Source organism: Entelurus aequoreus, linkage group LG12 (assembly GCF_033978785.1).
Source record: "Entelurus aequoreus isolate RoL-2023_Sb linkage group LG12, RoL_Eaeq_v1.1, whole genome shotgun sequence".
Classification (NCBI taxonomy): Eukaryota; Metazoa; Chordata; class Actinopteri; order Syngnathiformes; family Syngnathidae; genus Entelurus; species Entelurus aequoreus.
This window is the reverse complement of record NC_084742.1, coordinates 14,996,049-15,014,635: the sequence shown is the minus strand read 5'-3', so window position 1 is coordinate 15,014,635 and position 18,587 is coordinate 14,996,049. Positions and strand designations below refer to the sequence as shown.

Sequence of the window (18,587 nt, the reverse complement as noted above, 5' to 3'; positions counted from 1 at the left end):
TTATGATACTTTTTTCCTGGAATGTGGACTAGTTTCACATCCAATTTGTATTCCTAGTTTACGTAAGTGTTGGTTTTATTTTGAAAGTCATTACCGGAAGCGTCTTGCCTCCACTCTCCCGCACTCCAGCGAGCTTGACGCGCGCGGTAGTGGCGCCTCGGTGCTGAATAAGAGCAGGGACTGCCGTGAAGTGGGCGGGTTGAACCGAGGACGCGGAGTCTTCTGGCGGACATCAGCCACGCAGGACGTCACTTCGAAGCATCCCGAGTGGGCACACGCAACACGGACGCACGCCTCCAGTCCACCATGATGAGGACGCACGTATGGATTTACCAGGCGCTGGTGTGCGCGCTGCTGGGCATGCTGCATGCAGGTAAGACTGATGCTCACCTTTGCTCTCACTCTGTGTGCATGAGTGCTGACTCTTACATCTGCACTTTCTCTCCCAAGTTCTCAATGAAGTCTTTAAAGTTGTGAAGGATAGAGAGTGAGGGTGTGTTTTTCAACAGTTAATAAGTGTTTGGCCCAAAGTTAAATATTTTTGCATTAGCTGCTTTACCCCATTAAGAGGCCCCTTATTTCCTTTTATTTACCAGTGGATCATGGACCCAAAATAGTTGAATTGAACGCAGTTAAAAGCATGAGGATGCTTGCCTTGAGCTGGTTTTCCTTTTTTTTTTTAACCTCCAGTACTGTAAATAAATCATATTTAATATTAAACAATATTAATATATACCTACACTCCATTAAAACAACACTTTTGCAGACTTTCAGGTGCATGCCAGAGCAGCATTTTAGCCAGTCAGAAACTGGAAGAAAGTTATTTTGTGGAAATAGGTGCACTGGAAGGAGAATATTTACAATTTGAATAAAATGTCAGTTTTTGATCACAAGATTTGGTCTTTAACTGTCATTATATATTATTAGTGTATATTGGTTAAATATTATACCTGGTTTATCATATACGGTTTAGCAGTTTTGAGTGGTTTACTAAAAAATGTATAACATAGAAAATAAAGGGGAAATACATAGGTTGAAGGAGCAAATATTATATATTTAAAAAATCTAAACAAATTATTATCAAATAAAACATTAGAGTTAATACAACATTATACCAGGTGTAGCTTACTTAGTTTAGCAGTTTTCATGGTTTTGCAAAAAAAAAAAAAAAGGGGGGAAATATAAGATTCCATAGGTTAAAGGAGAAAATATTATATTTAATTTTTTTTAAATAAATCAGGTAAAACATTCAAGTTATTATAGTATAATACCTGGTGTAGCATACATAGTTTAGCAGTTTTGATGGTTTTGCAAAAAAAAAAAAAAATTATGTTAAAAAAAAGGGGTGGGGGGGGAAATAAAAGATTCCATAGGTTAAGAGAGCAAATATTGTATTTAAAAAATTCTTAAATAAATTATCAGGTAAAACATTCAAATTATTAAAATATAATACCTGGTGTAGCATACATAGTTTAGCAGTTTTGATGGTTTTGCAAAAAAAAATACAAAATTATGTTTAAAAAAAAGGGGTGGGGGGGGGGGGAATAAAAGATTCCATAGGTTAAGAGAGCAAATATTGTATTTAAAAAATTTTTTAATAAATTATCAGGTAAAACATTCAAATTATTAAAATATAATACCTGGTGTAGCATACATAGTTTAGCAGTTTTGATGGTTTTGCAAAAAAAAACAAAAAACAGGTACAAATAAGAAAGTAAAAAAAGGAGTAAAATTGGCACATACTGTTTTATAATAAATAATAATAATAATGTATCCACATTTTTAATAAAGTGCCTTCCTTTTAAAAAAAACCTGTAAACTATAAAAAGGATATATACTCAAAAATAGGGGGAAATTATTTAATTGAATAAATTGGCAATTGTAAAAGAAGAAAAGAAAATACTGTAAAATATATATTTTTTTTAAATATATATATATCAAATCCTTAAACCTGAGCCCAGTGATCCGTCCAAATTCTCCATCGTGGATCATAGGTTATCAGGGCATCTGCCCCCGTGGACAAAGCGTGGACTCAATCGTGCCAACTGTGACCCCTGAACCCCCAGGGCCTCTCTTTGGGGCGGAGGAAAGTAAAATATCCGCTTCCTTGAACAACTTTCTCTCTCTTGGAATTTGCTCTTATTGTTTCAAAAGTGGGCCTAAGTGTCACTTCCCCTCTGGTAACCTTCCTTATACTTGTGGAGATAGCGCTGGCAAGACGTCGGCGAGGCGAGTAGGAAGAGCCTAAGTGAAATGTAATTGGGCGGCCTGGCCAGACATGAGGGCTGCAACAACACTGTGATGAGTGCCAGATGTGCTCCGCTGCAGCACAAACATTCATCGCAACAAAAAAAAAAAAAAAAGCCTCCAAGTGAAGTGCGACCACCTCGGATCGTGTCGCGGCCCCGCTTGTAAAGCGTCGTAACTTAAGTCCACATTGTAACTGTAGTGCACTCAGGGTGGAGCTCCTTGCCTCCCCCAGCAGGTGGAAATGAGTTAAAACGCGGCGCTGTCCTCCCGGTGAACCCCCTCGTCTGCACGTTGTCTTCGCGCTGGTTTGGTGTCGTCCTCGCGCAGCTAAACTAACTCAACGGAAACAAGACAATGTTTCACTGTGCTTGTCACTTTTACGGCGTTTACTCGTGCCATGTTTTCTCGCAAGACTTTAGAGGAATACATCATGTTAAGCACTGTATTAGCCTCCAATCCACTCTCTGCTAGCTCGCAACAACACAGCAAATCATTTGAAAGTTCCCATGTGGCGGTTTAGGTCAGTGTTTCTTAACCATATGGCCGGGGCCCATTGTTGGGCCAGGAACGATCCCTAGGGGGTCTCCAAAAAATATGTTTCTGATCTGTGTATGGGCCGCAGGGGTACTCAGTTGTAATACACTTTTACACCACTTGTGGCAGTAATGACAATCTCAAACAAACAGAAGAAGTCAGACGTTTCTTAAAAGTGCTGTTTGAAACTTGCTCACAGGAACAATTTTCAAAACCAAAAATATAACAAGAACACCAGCGGCTAGCTTATGTTACAATTAGTGGTTTAACAGAACACATTTGTTTGACAATTATCCCTTGTGTGGTGTTCGGGTCTGTGGGACCCGTTTTCATTTTTTATTAAAAGAAAAATGATCCAATTAATTAATTTTTCAAACTGAGACTCACTGACTTTGGCTCATTTTCTGTGAAGAACGTACATCAGAATACATATTTAATGACCACACACCATACACCCCCCCTACACATTTCTATTACATATAAGATGTCCGGGTCCACTGGACCTGGGGCTAAAAGAAGTGTTTAAATTGATGTTCTGTGTACCACACACACACACACACACACACACACACACACACACACACACACACACACACACACACACACACACACACACAGCAGGCCTAGACAAGAGGAGGACAGAGTGTAGGTACACAGAACATCAGAGGGTCAAATGTGCGAGAAAATGAGAGCAGACAGTGTTGACAAACAATGTTGCAACCTTGTGTGGGAACCGCAGGTGCAGAAACACAAAAGAAGAATCCCTGTGGGATGCAGAAACTGGCAGAGAAATTTTCCGTGCAACGTTCATATTGTTGTTACTCAGCCAGCGTTTGTGGGTCTGATGGACCCGTTGCATTTTGTGGCTTTTAATGCCTCACAATCAAACACTTTTATGTTAAAATACTGAACAGATGTTTATTGGGATAAGGTAAACATCTGTTCAGTATTTTAACATAAAACTGTTTGATTGTGAGGCATTAAAAGCCACAAAATGCAACGGGTCCATCAGACCAGTGGCGTGCGGTGAGGTTAATGTCTGGTGAGGCACTGCATCATCACAGTCAGATTTACAAACATATGAACCCTAAATAGTATCTTATTCACCATGTGATTGGCAGCAGTTAACGGGTTATGTTTAAAAACTCATACCAGCATTCTTTACACAACTGTAGCACACAAAAAAGCACATTTAATTAAAAAAAACATTATTATGGTCTTACCTTTCTTGCTGGACAGCCTTTGCGTGTGTACCACGCCGTTTGAAAAGAACGGGTCTTCTGTCCCGAAGTAAAAAGCAAACCTTTTAGCTCCGGCGTTGGTCTACCTTTAATTATTACCTCCTGCTTCGATTGAAAGTCCAGTTTAGAAAACTGTTTTATTTTACAAATGTAATCCTCCATGTTTTTAATAAAAGTCCAGGCAAGAGGAAATAAACAATTGCTTGCAAACTTTTTTTTTTCTTTTTTTTTCTTCTTCTGCGGCCGAGGAATGATCTCTGGGATCACTACCGCCCTCTACCACCAGGAGGCCGGGTTACTGCGAGCCTCAACCAGTACGTCTTTTGCAGCAGATTTATGAATGCTCAGCACAAGAAATACGTTACACACATGCAGTTGTTGACAAAATACACTGTTCATTATATACCTCAGCTAACTAAACTATGCATAGTTTAGTTAGCTGATATAATTCATATAGCAATACAGTCTCACTGCACAGCAGCTCAGCAGTTAGCCGAGTCATTGCGCACAATCCATGTTGAGGCACAAATCAGTGACGTGCCTCAACTGGCTGCTGATCACCGCACCGTCTCTTCTCAGTATTTGAACGGCAAATGTGAAAATAAAAATAAAAATAATCTAAAACTGGTGAAGTTAAATGGAAAATAACTTTAGTATAATCACTGGATACATATAACAATTTAATTTATTTTTTTTTCTTTTTAAATTTTTTTTCTTTCCATGACGGCAGGTGAGGCCCCGCCTCCCCTGCCTCTAGTGACTGCACGCCACTGCATCAGACCCACAAACGCTGGTTGAGTAACAACAATATGAACATTACACAAGGGTTGTCTTTATTTTTCACAATTACCGCAATTTCCGGACTATAAGCCGCACCTGACTATAAGCCGCACCAGCTAAATTTAGGGGAAAATACAGATTGCTCCATATATAAGCCGCACCCGACTATAAGCCGCAGGGTTTGGATGTGTAATTAGCGTAGTATATAGGGGTTCCTGCTACCACGGAGGGGATTGTCGGGACAGAGATGACTGTTTGGGAACGCAAAGCGTCCCATTTATTAACAATAAATCTTTCAATCATTCAATCAAACTTTCACATCTTTGACATGGCGAACCGCATTCGTGCAGAGTACAAATAATACAACGGTGCAAAGTAATACAAAGTGCTCGCCTGTACGTTATCAAAATAACCAGCCTACCGGTATATGAAAAGTCAGTCTTTAATCATTGTGTCATCGTCTTCCTCCTGCGTACCAAAACAGCCGAAATCCTCTTCGTCGGTGTCGGAGAAGAACAGGCCGTAAATAAGCCGCGCCCTTGTATAAGCCGCAGGGACCAGAACGAGGGGGAAAAGTAGCGGCTTATAGTCCGGAAATTACGGTACACAGTTTATGTAATAAAACATTTTTACCAGCCCCCCAAAAAATGATTGGTGTTAACGGCGGTCACTCATCCGGTCTCGTCAATACGTACGCGCAGGGACTGCGTGCACACATACAAAAGCAGTCCAAAAGAAACGACAACCAATTTGCAGTCATGTTATTGTTATGATATAATATACATTCAATGGCAGCTAACGTTAGCTATCCAAATGGCTATTATTATCTAACAACACCTAAAGCTAATGCGCATGCATGTGTTACGTACGTACGTAATAATGTCTTCACGTACGTACGTAATTATGTCGTTACGTACGTACGTAATTATGTCGTTAACGTACAGGAAGCCGAAAGAGGGCGGGATATACTGTGTAAAATACATTGGAAAGTTGGCACCGTTTAGGCATCTGTGTAAATGTTGCAAACAAACCCTTTATAATATGACTCAAGTGGTGAAGCTGTATTAAAATGTTCCTTAAATTGTATTCACAGTGTATTTAAGAAACATATATATTATTCTAATTCATTATTTCTGTCAGGTTCAAACACTGATGACATCTGATGACAAGAAGCAAATAATCAAACAGAGACAGAATTAAATTTGGCTCAGTGAGGAGAAATGTGTACATCTGTACGCTTGGACAGTGTCATTACGCTCTGCTGAAAGATTGCACGCCTCCTCTTTTATTTGGACTTTCTCCGATTACATGGCAACAATAGTTTTAGAAATCTCTTGACATATTTATGTAATTTGCAAAATATAATGAATGTTGCGATAAAAAATTAAGTGTTACGCTTATTTATCTGAGGCTAATGTGTGTTATATACAGTACACTTATACTTCATGCGAGATCAAAGTATACGTTTCAGTCTTTTGCTCAGATTTAGCAATAATTTGTCGTCTTTTTTTAGACCACGTATTAAACTTTTTATTAGGGTGCAGAACATCAAAACGGTTGCAGATAATTTCATCCATCCAACAGATAATTACTAAAGTGGGGAGTGACGAGAAAGAGTTGCATATTCCTGGAAAATTCTGCAAATAGAGCTTACATAAATAAGTCCATTCAAATAAGCCCAACTCGCTAATGTTTACATTTAGTTTAAGCACATACGTATATTACCGTATTTTCCGCACTATAAGGCGCACCGGATTATAGGGCGCACCTTCAATGAATGGCCTATTTTAAAACTTTGTTCATATATAAGGCGCACCGCATTATAAGGCGCATAGGATAGACGCTACAGTAGAGGCTGGGGTTACGTTATGCATCCATTAGATGGAGCTGCGCTAAAGGGAATATCAACAAAACAAATAGTGATTGTACTGACACTTCTACTTGCTGCTCTCTGTTCAACAACTCACTGTTCCAGTTTGTCCTCCAACTGTAGTCATCTCGCTTTGTTCCCTAGGAAACTCTGTTTAGTCTTCTTTACTTGGCGCAGGTCATCATGTTGCTTCCTCCACTTCCGCACCATTGATTCGTTAATGTTAAATTCTCTCGCTGCTGCTCTATTCCCGTGTTCTACTGTGTGACTGATCGCCTTGAGTTTAAACTCTGCGTCGTAAGCGTGTCTCTTAATAGGAGCCATTTTTGGGTCTTTACATAAAGTTTAGGTCTCGCAACTACGGTTAGCAGCCGCCAACTTCATTTTCCCCCGTAGATGAAGAAGCGCTTCTTCTTCTACGGTAAGCAGCCGTAGAAGGGGGAAAATGAAGTCGGCGTAGTTACCGTAGTTGCGAGACCTGTTGTGGCTCAATATTGGTCCGTATATAAGGCGCACCGGATTATAAGGCGCACTGTCAGCTTTTGAGGCAATTGGAGGTTTTTAGGTGTGCCTTATAGTGCGGAAAATACGGTAATCGTCCTAAACATGTTAATGATTTGGTTAAATTTAGCATACATTTTTCGGAGAACAAGTTCAAAAATTGTGTTTTTTGCTTGCTAACTATGATAAATCTGTCGGATTTTGTACAAAACGTACATTATCCATCCATCCATCCATCCATTTTCTACCGCTTATTCCCTGCGGGGTCGCGGGGGGCGCTGGAGCCTATCTCAGCTACAATCGGGCGGAAGGCGGGGTACACCCTGGACAAGTCGCCACCTCATCACAGGGCCAACACAGATAGACAGACAACATTCACACACTAGGGCCAATTTAGTGTTGCCAATCAACCTATCCCCAGGTGCATGTCTTTGGAGGTGGGAGGGGCCTATCCCCAGGTGCATGTCTTTGGAGGTGGGAGGAAGCCGGAGTACCCGGAGGGAACCCACGCAGTCACGGGGAGAACATGCAAACTCCACACAGAAAGATCCCGAGCCCGGGATTGAACCCAGGACTACTCAGGACCTTCGTATTGTGAGGCACATGCACTAACCCCTGTTCCACCGTGTTGCCCATACGTACATTCTCATGAAGTGAAAAAGTGTCAAGAAAGTTGCATTGTCTGTTTTGGTATCCTTTCAAAAATGTGTAAACATTACACAAAATTTAAAGTTTAACCTAAAAAAAAAGGGAAACCACAAGGCTAGCTAGCTCATGTTTTTTGCATTTAGCTTCACGTACAATTCCCTAAACACAGTATAAATGCTAAATCTTAGGTAAGATGTTAATTTAAACCTTAATGGAAATGATTGTATGGGCCGATTTTAAGGACAGTGTTAACATAGATTGTTATGCTAGCTCGCAGTTACTCGGCTAGGCGCTAACGTTGCGCTGTCGTGCTCTTGCAGGCGACTTCAGAAAGAGTCGCCAGTCTTTGCAGCGCTACGAGAAGTCCGAAAACCACCTCCTGGTGTGCGCGGACTGTCCTCAGCCGCCTCTGGTGCGGAAGAGCCGCTCGCAGGAACACTGCGCCCGTAAATGCAAGAAGGTGAAGAAGCACTTCAATTGCAGGTGAGCCGCCGGCGCCCGTCCTTGGACTCGTGTGTGCTTGTCACGCTCCGCTGACGTCATTCCTGTCTGCAGGGCCTTCAACTTCCACAAGCACAACAGGAAATGCCACTTGCTTCCCTTCGACCGCTTCGGCCACGGCGTGCAGAAGCAGGCCAACACCAACTTCACGCTGTACGAGAAGAAAGGTGAAGCACACGTGACGTTCTTGTGTTGTGGAGACGATACAGGTGCATGGGGACATGTTGACACAACAAAAGCATCCAAAGAGGCCACGCCTCTTCTTAATGCGAGCGTAAACATGCATTCTGCTGCAGGGGTGTGTAAACAAGCCTGCAAAATCTTTGTTTACAGTCTGAGCATGGTGGAATCTTGCACTTTGAAATGTGCCCGGTGACTTTTAATCAACTTCCTCTTTTGGGAATAACACACAAAAAAGCTCCTAATGACCATACATGGGCAACGTATGATGAGAAAAGTGTGCAAATGAGTGTTTAATTGGGCGAAGAATGAAGAGTATCACAGTTTTCTTTTCCCTCCGTCTCAGATTATATAAGGGAGTGTATCATGGGACCCAAGGACAGCTACAGAGGGAGGAGGTCTTGGACCAAGTCAAACATCACTTGTCAAGCTTGGTCTGATAATAACATCAATGAGCACACGTAAGTACAGTACTCCCTTTCCTCGTACGCACAAAAGTCATGGGAACAACTGAAGATGCGTGTACTCTTTGGCTTCGAAGGCCGTTTTACCAGTCAGAAGATGGAAGAAAGTCCCTTGCGGAAAAGGCACATTGCAGATTTTCACCAGGAAAATCACACAACATACACATTCTAGCGTCCAGTGTTTACTGAGGCTTTTAGAATGAAACACCCGCCGCCTGCGAATAGACTGACACATAAAAAGGCTAAAAAAAAAAATATCGTATGCCTCTCACAATTTCAGTTTTACACCTTAAAAACTGTAAAAATACCCAATGGAATTATTACTTACTCATCATCATCATCGGCGGTCACTCGAACGAGTATGACGATCCTCCTGGTAGGGGTGTATCCCTTTATGGAGGATGCCTGTGCGTGATTTAGTTTAACGTGGGGAGACTGGTGCACAGACAGTCACCACACAATCCTTGACAGAATCGGGTCAGGGTCCAGTGGCATGGAGTCCAAGACGACTGGGGACCCTTTTCTGCTGCAGCCTTCCTCCGCCATCGCAGCCGTTGTGGTAGTTCTTAAATCTACCGTCTTCCGCCTGCTCCGCCGTTGAGGTCTTCACCGTATCCCTGGCTAGGGGACAGTCAGGTACTAGGCCTTTGCCAAGGGCCACCTGGGGTAACAGTAGTAAAGGGGTTAACATCCTAGTGCCCGGATGCACTTTAACGTCATGCCCAGGACACATTTTACTTACTTATTACTTACTCCTTTATTACTTATTACTTACTACAACCAATGTTTCAGTCAACTTTATGCGTTTATCAATTTATTTATTCTTTATTACCTAAATGAGTGGTTCATAATAGAGTCATCGCACAAGATAATCATCAGAGTAAATAATTCAATACTCTGATGATTATCTTTTGTGATGACTGTATTATGATGATAGTATATATCTGTATCATGAATCAAAAAGTGGACCCCGACTTAAACAAGTTGAAAAACTTATTCGGGTGTTACCATTTAGTGGTCAATTGTACGGAATATGTACTTCACTGTGCAATCTACTAATAAAAGTTTCAATCAATCAATCAAACTCATACTTTTTTTCACCAAGTATCACTTCAGAAAACACTTGGCTCTCATAGTACCACCGTAATGACCAAAATACAGTAGCGTAGTAGGCCCAAGCATTCATTAAAAACAGGGCAGAGGTTTTATTTATTTTTGGCCACTGTAACATTACACACAGTTTGAACAGTAACACTGTGTTTAAATACAGAAAAATGAAACACTCTACTTTAATCAAGTGATTCTTTGGCGTACCACGAGATGGAGCCTACGTACCACTAGTGACATGCGTACAACAGTTTGAGAATCACTGACTTAAAACCATTACCAGCATTCGGGTGAAACTTTAAATTCAACTTTTTTTACATATATATTTTTTTATATTCCAGACGCAATTTTTTAAAACTAATTTAAAATGTCTCTCAATGCAATCATACACACTGTAGTATAGTTTATAAATGGCAGTGGCTTCTCACTGTACCTTGCAGCTTTACAATAAAAAAACTAATAATTACAGTATATTGTTAGAGATTCATGTTAGAATTTAAGATAGTTAGCGATTAGCAATTTTGCTGCCAGCTAGCGATTAGAGCGCTAGTTGCCTGCAAGGAGGGATGTAACGATAGGAACATTTCTTATCACAGTTATTGTCACCAAAATTATCATGGTTATTGTTATCATCACGGTATTGTTGAATGTGCTCAAAAAAGTACTCATACACACTCATAACAGAGTTTCATTAAAAAAAAAAAAAAATACAGTAAATAGCCACACTGAAAACATATGTTACATAATAATATTGTTCTGGCTACTTAGGAGCCATATTATTTTCATTTAAGTCTTTCAGTATGTTTAGACTTAGACAAACTTTATTGATCCACAAGGGAAATTGTTATAAAGTTACAAAGAATGGAAAGGATAATGCAGGCTAAAAATGTACCATAGTAGCAATATAAAATATAACATATGTAATATTTACATATTATATATACAATATATAATATATACTGATATATTATATTACTATATTATATTATATTTTTATACTTATATTACTTATACTTGTACTTATATTATAACTTTATACTTATTATATTAGTTTATTGTCTTTTGTTTTAATTTGTGAAAGTTTTAGTGTTTTTTTCAAATGATAATAATAATAATAATGGATTAGATTTTATATCGCCCTTTTCTATTATTAGATACTCAAAGCGCTCACAGAGAAGTGGGAACCCATCATTCATTCACACCTGGTGGTGGTAAGCTACATTTGTAGCCACAGCTGTCCTGGGGTAGACTGACGGAAGCGAGGCTGCCAGTTAGCGCCTACGGCCCCTCCGACCACCACCTACCATTCATTCATCATTCATTCACCAGTGTGAGCAGCACCGGGGGCAAGTGTGAAGTGTCCTGCCCAAGGACACGATGGCAGCGATTTTGGATGTCAAGAGGATGATAGAGGAAAAAAAACGTGTGTCGGGTGCGTCACGTCCGGTTTATGTGACGTCATGCAAATTCACTTCCTGTTGCCATATTTATTCGAGTATCAATTGATCTCGCTGTCTAGGAGAACACAGCCTGTGTTCGATGTGCACAATTGAATATCTTAGTACCTCAGACGTTAATGTTTGTATTTGGCAATGTTTTTTAATGGAGGAAGACGTTAATGTCTCTTGTTTTCATGTTAGCATTTATATACGCTATACGCTAGCTGACTTCTTCAGTAAATGAGCAGTGTGATCGGTTCGTGAGTTATCAATCACGGTTTTATGATCATTTTATTTTAAAACGATAATATTAACAGTGGGAATTTTTACAGCGGCTTATCATTACACCGTTTATCGTTACAGCCCTACCTGCTAGTTATTAGCGCACTAGTTGCCAGCTAGCGATTAGTGCACCAGTTGTGTTAGAAGCTATTTGAATATCTTAGTATTGCACAATAACAAGGTACCTTGAGGAGCAGTTTAATTTATATACAGTAAGATGCAGAGGAGTGAATGCTAGTTTTTAAATGATTGATTGAAACTTTTATTAGTAGATTGCACAGTACAGTACATATTCCGTACAAATGACCACTAAATGGTAACACTCGAATACGTTTTTCAACTTGTTTAAGTCGGGGTCCACGTTAATCGATTCATGGTAAAATGGTAAATGGTTGTCGTTAAGGCACATTTTTCTCCACATCTTAAGTGTCTTTCGTTCAAACGCCAACCTTAAACATAGGAAGTTATTCCTTAAAAGTATGCTCATCATATGCTAAAAAAAAAATAGAATATATTAAATGACAAGACTAGTAGTTTTCTCATACACAGATGCTAACGCCTGATGTCGTCGCTCCAATTCGGCGGGATTTAGAGCTCCATTTGACTTTACGTTAACTATTACGTTCATGCTCGATCAGACAAACCGCAAGCGGGGGTGATTTTTCGCCATGTTGCTTTGCAGGAATGTGCTTCCTACCTGTTGTTTATGTTTGGGGAGCCGACCGTGTTGTCGGAAAAGAAATGTGTGTTGACAGCAAGCAGGGAAGTACATGAAGAATGGAACGTTCCAGCGCGTGTTCGTCCTAATTTCCCATGGTCACCAGGTGACTCCAAACTACTCTAAAAACGACAATTTGTGCGTATCTCTAAAATTATTATTTTAGCTATATTCAACTGAAGAACAAATAATAATTATTAATATACCATTATGGATTGTTTGTATTCAAAACTTACACTTTAATTTAGCTAGCATTAGCATATTTTAGTAACCATGCCTTATGAAATTTGGTTGCACATTTTGCAACCTAAACACTTCAACTATTAAAGTAATATGTAGTAAGTAATGTGTTTTACTTCATTTTTTTCGAAATCATTCTAAAAGGATGTCATTTTAGTATGACTTTGTACAAAATTCTCTTGAAGTTCCAGAAATGTTATTTGTAACATTTCTAAAGAACAATACGAGGTTAGCTAGCTAGTGCCAAATCTGTGTTCGGGTCTGTGGGACCCGTTTTCATTTTGTATTAAAGGAAAAATGATCCAAATAATTAATTTTTCAAAGTGAGACTCACTGACTTTGGCTCATTTTCTGTGAAGAACATATATCAGAATAGATATTTAATGACCACACACCATACAGCCCCCCTACACATTTCTATTACATATAAGATGTCCGGGTCTAATAGAAGTGTGGAAATTGATGTTCTGTGTACCGCACGCACCCAACCCCATAAACCCCCCCCACACACACACTCACACACACAGCAGGCCTAGACAGGAGGACGACAGAGTGTAGGTACACAGAACATCAGAGGGTCAAATGTGCGAGAAAATGAGAGCAGACAGTGTTGACAAACAATGTTGCAACCTTGTGTGGGAACCGCAGGTGCAGAAACACAAAAGAAGAATCCCTGTGGGATGCAGAAACTGGCAGAGAAATTTTCCGTACAACGTTCATATTGTTGTTACTCAGCCAGCGTTTGTGGGTCTGATGGACCTGTTGCATTTTGTGGCTGAAGAGATGTTTATTGGGATAAGGTAAACATCTGTTCAGTAGTTTAACATAAAAGTGTTTGATTGTGAGGCATTAAAAGCCACAAAATGCAACAGGTCCATCAGACCCACAAACGCTGGCTGAGTAACAACAATATGAACATTACACAAGGGTTAAATTTAGCTAGCATTAGCATCATTAAGCAAACATTACAGTAAATGCACATAAAACAGCATTAATACTTGACTTCAAAGTATTAAAATAAATGGATTTTGTGGCCTTTTTTTGTACACTTACAATTGAAAAAAGGTTGTCTGCAGCAGAACCACCCTGTGGGATAGCTAGCCGTTTACTAGCCTTTTATATCTTGAATGTCATTCTCGTCTGTCATTTTTTTACAGCTCGAAAGCTCCAAATTTATAAAGTCAACTCTACAGCGAGTTGTAAATATTTTCCCATAGTCGCTTTCACAGACATGCATCCCTCCGCTCTGCTAATGCGCTTAAAGTGAGTCAAGTATTCAAGTACGTGGACCAAAAGTATGGACTTTGGCACCAAGATGAATCAAATTACTAACTGGCTAACATCTGTTAGCGCAGCATCATTATGGCTAACGTGCTCTTAAAGCGGGGGGCCTTTTTTATGGACTCCCGCCACATGCAACCTGTTTTGTGTGCGGGACCATGTACTACCTTGTAACGCAATTTATTATATACTCTAGTAGTTTTACACAAACCAGATGTTTTCGGTGGTATTTTAGTCACTTTTCAAAACTTGTTCTGGGTTGAATCATGTCGTGCATTAGTGGAGAAGCCTTATATAAGCTCCGGGGCATGAAAAGGAAAGTGGGGTGCTGGAAGAAGAGTCGTTTTTTAAAGGGTAGACTGATTGGACAACCTGCTGAAAGGTTGCTATTTGAGGTCATCGCTTGTTTCTTTGGGGATCCGGTCTCAAATGTGTTTCTGCGCTTGTTGGGTGGGAATTTCTTTGTGGTAAACCTGGATTAAGGTTTAAGGATGTCCTGTCAGAGGACCAATTTCCACACCCTGAACATGTAATGATATTCTGCTGGTTCCTGTTCCTGACATTACGTACAAGGATTAAAGTTCAAGACCAATGTGGGTCATCCGTGGGTGATCCATCACATTGTGCTGGTAGTAGTTCCTGTTCCTGTCACACATGAGGTAGCAGTGACAAGGTAGCCCTCTTCGAGGCAATCATGCACAAGGTGTATAGAGGTGTATCAATGACTTAGTTTGCATATTCTTGAGATGCTTGTAGTTTTTGAAATGTAACTTTGCCCATGCAAATGCATTGTGGATTTATTTTCCTTGCTAGCAACTCGAACCGACCTGCTCCCTGAGATTTATTTGAGCAACTTACGGTATCAAGTCAGTGCCCTCAACAATGTTTCCTCTTGTAGGTTTTATCCCGATAGGTACCCGACGCAAGACCTGAGGGAGAACTTCTGCCGGAATCCCAACAACGACCCCGGTGGTCCGTGGTGTTACACCACTGATCCCAACGTACGGGCCGAGGAGTGCGGCATAGCACACTGTTCCGAGGGTAAGACTCCTGATTTGTTTTCCTGCCTTCCCCGTTTGCTGTTACTGCGGGGAAGCTTAACAAATGTTGAATTGCGTTGACAGATGTTTGCATGACATGCAACGGCGAGGATTACCGAGGAAAAGTAGACCATACCAAGAGCGGGAAGGAGTGCCAGAGATGGGACTCATCGAGGCCACATAAACACAAATTTCAGCCCAAAAAGTATCTAGACTAATAATGGCCCAACCAGAAACTACTAACAGTTTTTAAGCCTGTAGTATTTTCTCCTTATCAGGCACAGGGACAAAGGCTTGACGGACAACTACTGTCGGAACCCGGATAACCGCCTCCGTCCCTGGTGCTTCACTATGGATCCCAAGACTCCCTGGGAGTACTGCAACGTCACAGTATGTGGTAAGTCAGTCTGCATAGACGTTAAGAAAATACAAGAAGATCACAGTTCTAATGGAAATGGGCAGACTGAAGTTTAAAGACTTAAGGATTGATGGCGGCAGAATGGACTGACGCTCCACTGGTGGTTCAGTCCAGTCATTTTCTTGTACCCCGCAGGGTCTCTTGGGATGTTTGTTTGCCTCGTTCTGTGGACTTGACACAGACACAATTGTTTTATTGGACGACAATGTCAAGGAGGCTATGTCTTTTGGGTTTTATTACGTTAGTTAGCAAGGACATTTCGGTGTAGAGCCAGAATTGTTTTTTAACATTTTTTGATTGACTTCTTAACTGATGTTTATTGTCTGCAGGGATTTTTTCTGTAAGACTGCTCAAACCTTCTCGAACCTTCTTGAGCTTTCAGGGGTTTTTTTGTCAGTTAATAACTGTGATAAGAGGATATGGCCACCGAAACTAAGCTATTTTGATATTTACAACATAGAATACCGTAAGGCCAGTAGAACCTTGTGCAACCACTCACTCTTTGTTTTTTGTCAAGCTTGTTTGCTTTTTAGTTATATTGCTAGTTGTTTGCTAGTTAGCTAAGTTACTAGCTGTAAGACAATAAGGCCAGTGGAACCTTGTATATCTGCTCACTTTGTGTGTTTTGTCAAGTTAGTAAGCTATTTTGATGTTTACTACTTAGAATACCGTAAGGCCAGTAGAACCTTGTATAACCACTCACTCTTCGTTTCTTGTCAAGCTTGTAAGCTCGTTTGCTTTTTAGATATCTTGCTAGTTCTTTGTTAGTTAGCTGTTTTTCTAGCTATCAGACAATAAGGCCAGTAGAACCTTGAATAACTGCTCACTCTGTGTTTTTGTCTTATTAGTAAGCTATTTTGATTGTTAGTTATCTAACAAGTTTTTCTGTTAGTCAACTAATTTACTACCTAGAATACCATAAGGCCAGTAAAACCTTGTACAACTATTCACTATTTGTTCTATGTCATGCTAGTAAGCTTGTTAATTATCTTGCTAGTTTGTTTGTTAGTTAGCTAATTTACTAGTTATAAGACGATAAGGCCTGTAGAACCTTGTATAACCGCTTACTCTGTGTTTTATCTAGTTAATTAGCTATGTTGATTGTTAGTCAACTAATTTACTGAACTATAAGGAATATTGTATGACAACTCACTTAAATTAATAGGCTAGTTTGCTTGTTAAGTTATCTTGCTAATTTGTTTTGTTCGTTAGCTAATTTACTTTTACTACAGGCCACTAGAACCTTGTATAACTTTGGATTTTTGTGTTTTTGGGGGGGCTAGTTTTCTAGCCAATTTAGGAGTAAGTTAGTTAGATACTTTGCAAGTTAACTACCAACCAGAATTATGCAATGGATCCAGGAAAAAAAACAGTAAATGTTGGCATCCAGATCCGGTCATCCAAGAGGTTTTTCACTTTCATTGATTTATTTTTTTTGGACATTTTGCCTAATTTTATTTAGTACTGCATGAGTCCTATGCCAACAAATTAGAGCTATATTTCTTAGGAAGAAATGACAGCAAAACTAAATTTTTTGGCATGATTATTTCAAAATTCTCAAAATATTACATATAGTTATCCAAGGGGAGTGTGAATGCAAACGCTGTTTAGTGTTAACTGGGATCACATTTTGTCTAAAATTGAGCCAAAGTCGAGTTGTGGGAACATTTTCCAACATAAAGGAGAGCACAACTGGAACAAATCCTGGGAGCGTGTACATATTTGAGCGTGCATCCTTCATTGTTTCTGTCTACACGCGTTGACTTCACAGTGAAAGTTATGATTTACAAGCTGGGTGGGGGTTTGTCCAGATGTGTGTGTGTGTGTGTCCTCAATGGATGCCCTCATAGTGATGATAAAACCTGGCATGCCTTACAGGAAAACCTCCATCATCTGCCATCTCATCTGTCAAAGGCTAAGAAAACATTGTGATCAACTTTAAAGTGGTGCAGTGTGAAAGAATGTCAGTGTTATGAGTAAACAGCAAGGAAGGCTGAAGGAGGGGCTGTGCTACTGTTTTTGATCATCTGTCTGGAGGTTAAACATGACACATTCTTCTCGGGATTAATACCTCCCTCCTTGGCATCTCCTCTCGAAACTTCCACAAGCTCACTTTTTCACCTCTCTCTCTCTCTCTTCCTGCAAGAGTTCGACTCCTTCAGCAGCGAGGAGCCAGATGTGAACGTGACGGCGTCCTGCGTCCACGGGAAGGGCAAAGACTACCGAGGAACGATGAATGTCACTCCCGAGGGGCTGACGTGTCAGCGCTGGGACTCGCAATTCCCCCATCAGCACTCGTTCATTCCCCACCACTTCAAATGCAAGTGAGTCCTGACAGCCGTCTTTTCTCGCTGTAGGAACTGAGGTTTCAAAATTAGCTGTCATCATCACAGCTCTTGTGCGTGTGCGCTCAGGGATCTCCGGGAAAACTTCTGCCGCAACCCGGACGGCTCAGACTACCCGTGGTGCTTCACCAACGACCCCAACCAGAGGAAGGCCAACTGCACGCACATCTCCAGGTGTGACGTAGAGGACGCGCAGAAAACTGGTAAAGTTCCGGAAAACCGGGAAATTATAGAACATTCGGAAAATTCAAGGTGTTTTAAGTTGATGAATACCCAGAATTCCTCTCTGGCTTCTTCCATTGGTTAGCAACACCAAGAACATACACAGTGAGTCAAGTAGTGAGTCAAGCACCGCCAATAAACTCAATTGTGGGTAATAATGATCCTCCTGAGAACTAATGTCAACATCAGTGAACATTTGTTTTTGGTCTATTCCTTTTGTTAGATTAGCACATTTCAGGAAAGAGATTGCCCTGTTTTGCAAAACACAAATGTTCTGCAGACGACGCTGGTTCTAAAGGACTTATAGCGGGCTACCACAAATTAGTGCCCTTTAAAGACTTAGACTTAGACTTCCTTTTATTGTCATTCAAATTTGAACTTTACAGTTAAAGGGGTCATATTATAATTTTTTTCTATATTCAAAACACTTTCTTGTGGTCTACATAACGTTGCAATGGTCAAAATGTTGCATAGATTATGTTTTATAGAACGTTTTCACGCCGCTTACTTAACAGTCTCTTCAGGA

The 18,587-nt window shown here is 40.3% G+C and overlaps 1 protein-coding gene across 2 annotated transcripts in view; it reads left to right on the top strand.

The window, feature by feature from the left end:
• The first annotated feature begins 225 nt into the window (after nt 1-225).
• The window catches only part of LOC133661572 (hepatocyte growth factor-like), a 60,860-nt gene continuing 42,498 nt past the window's right edge, over nt 226-18,587 (top strand). For both annotated transcript variants that reach the window (XR_009827960.1, XM_062064860.1), the window contains exons 1-9: nt 226-373; nt 8,145-8,307; nt 8,380-8,492; nt 8,852-8,966; nt 14,935-15,077; nt 15,161-15,281; nt 15,355-15,473; nt 17,641-17,818; nt 17,909-18,042. Coding sequence is in view for 1 of the 2 variants with exons in the window: in XM_062064860.1 (XP_061920844.1) it covers nt 307-373; nt 8,145-8,307; nt 8,380-8,492; nt 8,852-8,966; nt 14,935-15,077; nt 15,161-15,281; nt 15,355-15,473; nt 17,641-17,818; nt 17,909-18,042 (1,153 nt within the window). In the remaining variant the exon portion in view is untranslated. The remainder of the gene's footprint in view (nt 374-8,144; nt 8,308-8,379; nt 8,493-8,851; nt 8,967-14,934; nt 15,078-15,160; nt 15,282-15,354; nt 15,474-17,640; nt 17,819-17,908; nt 18,043-18,587) is intronic.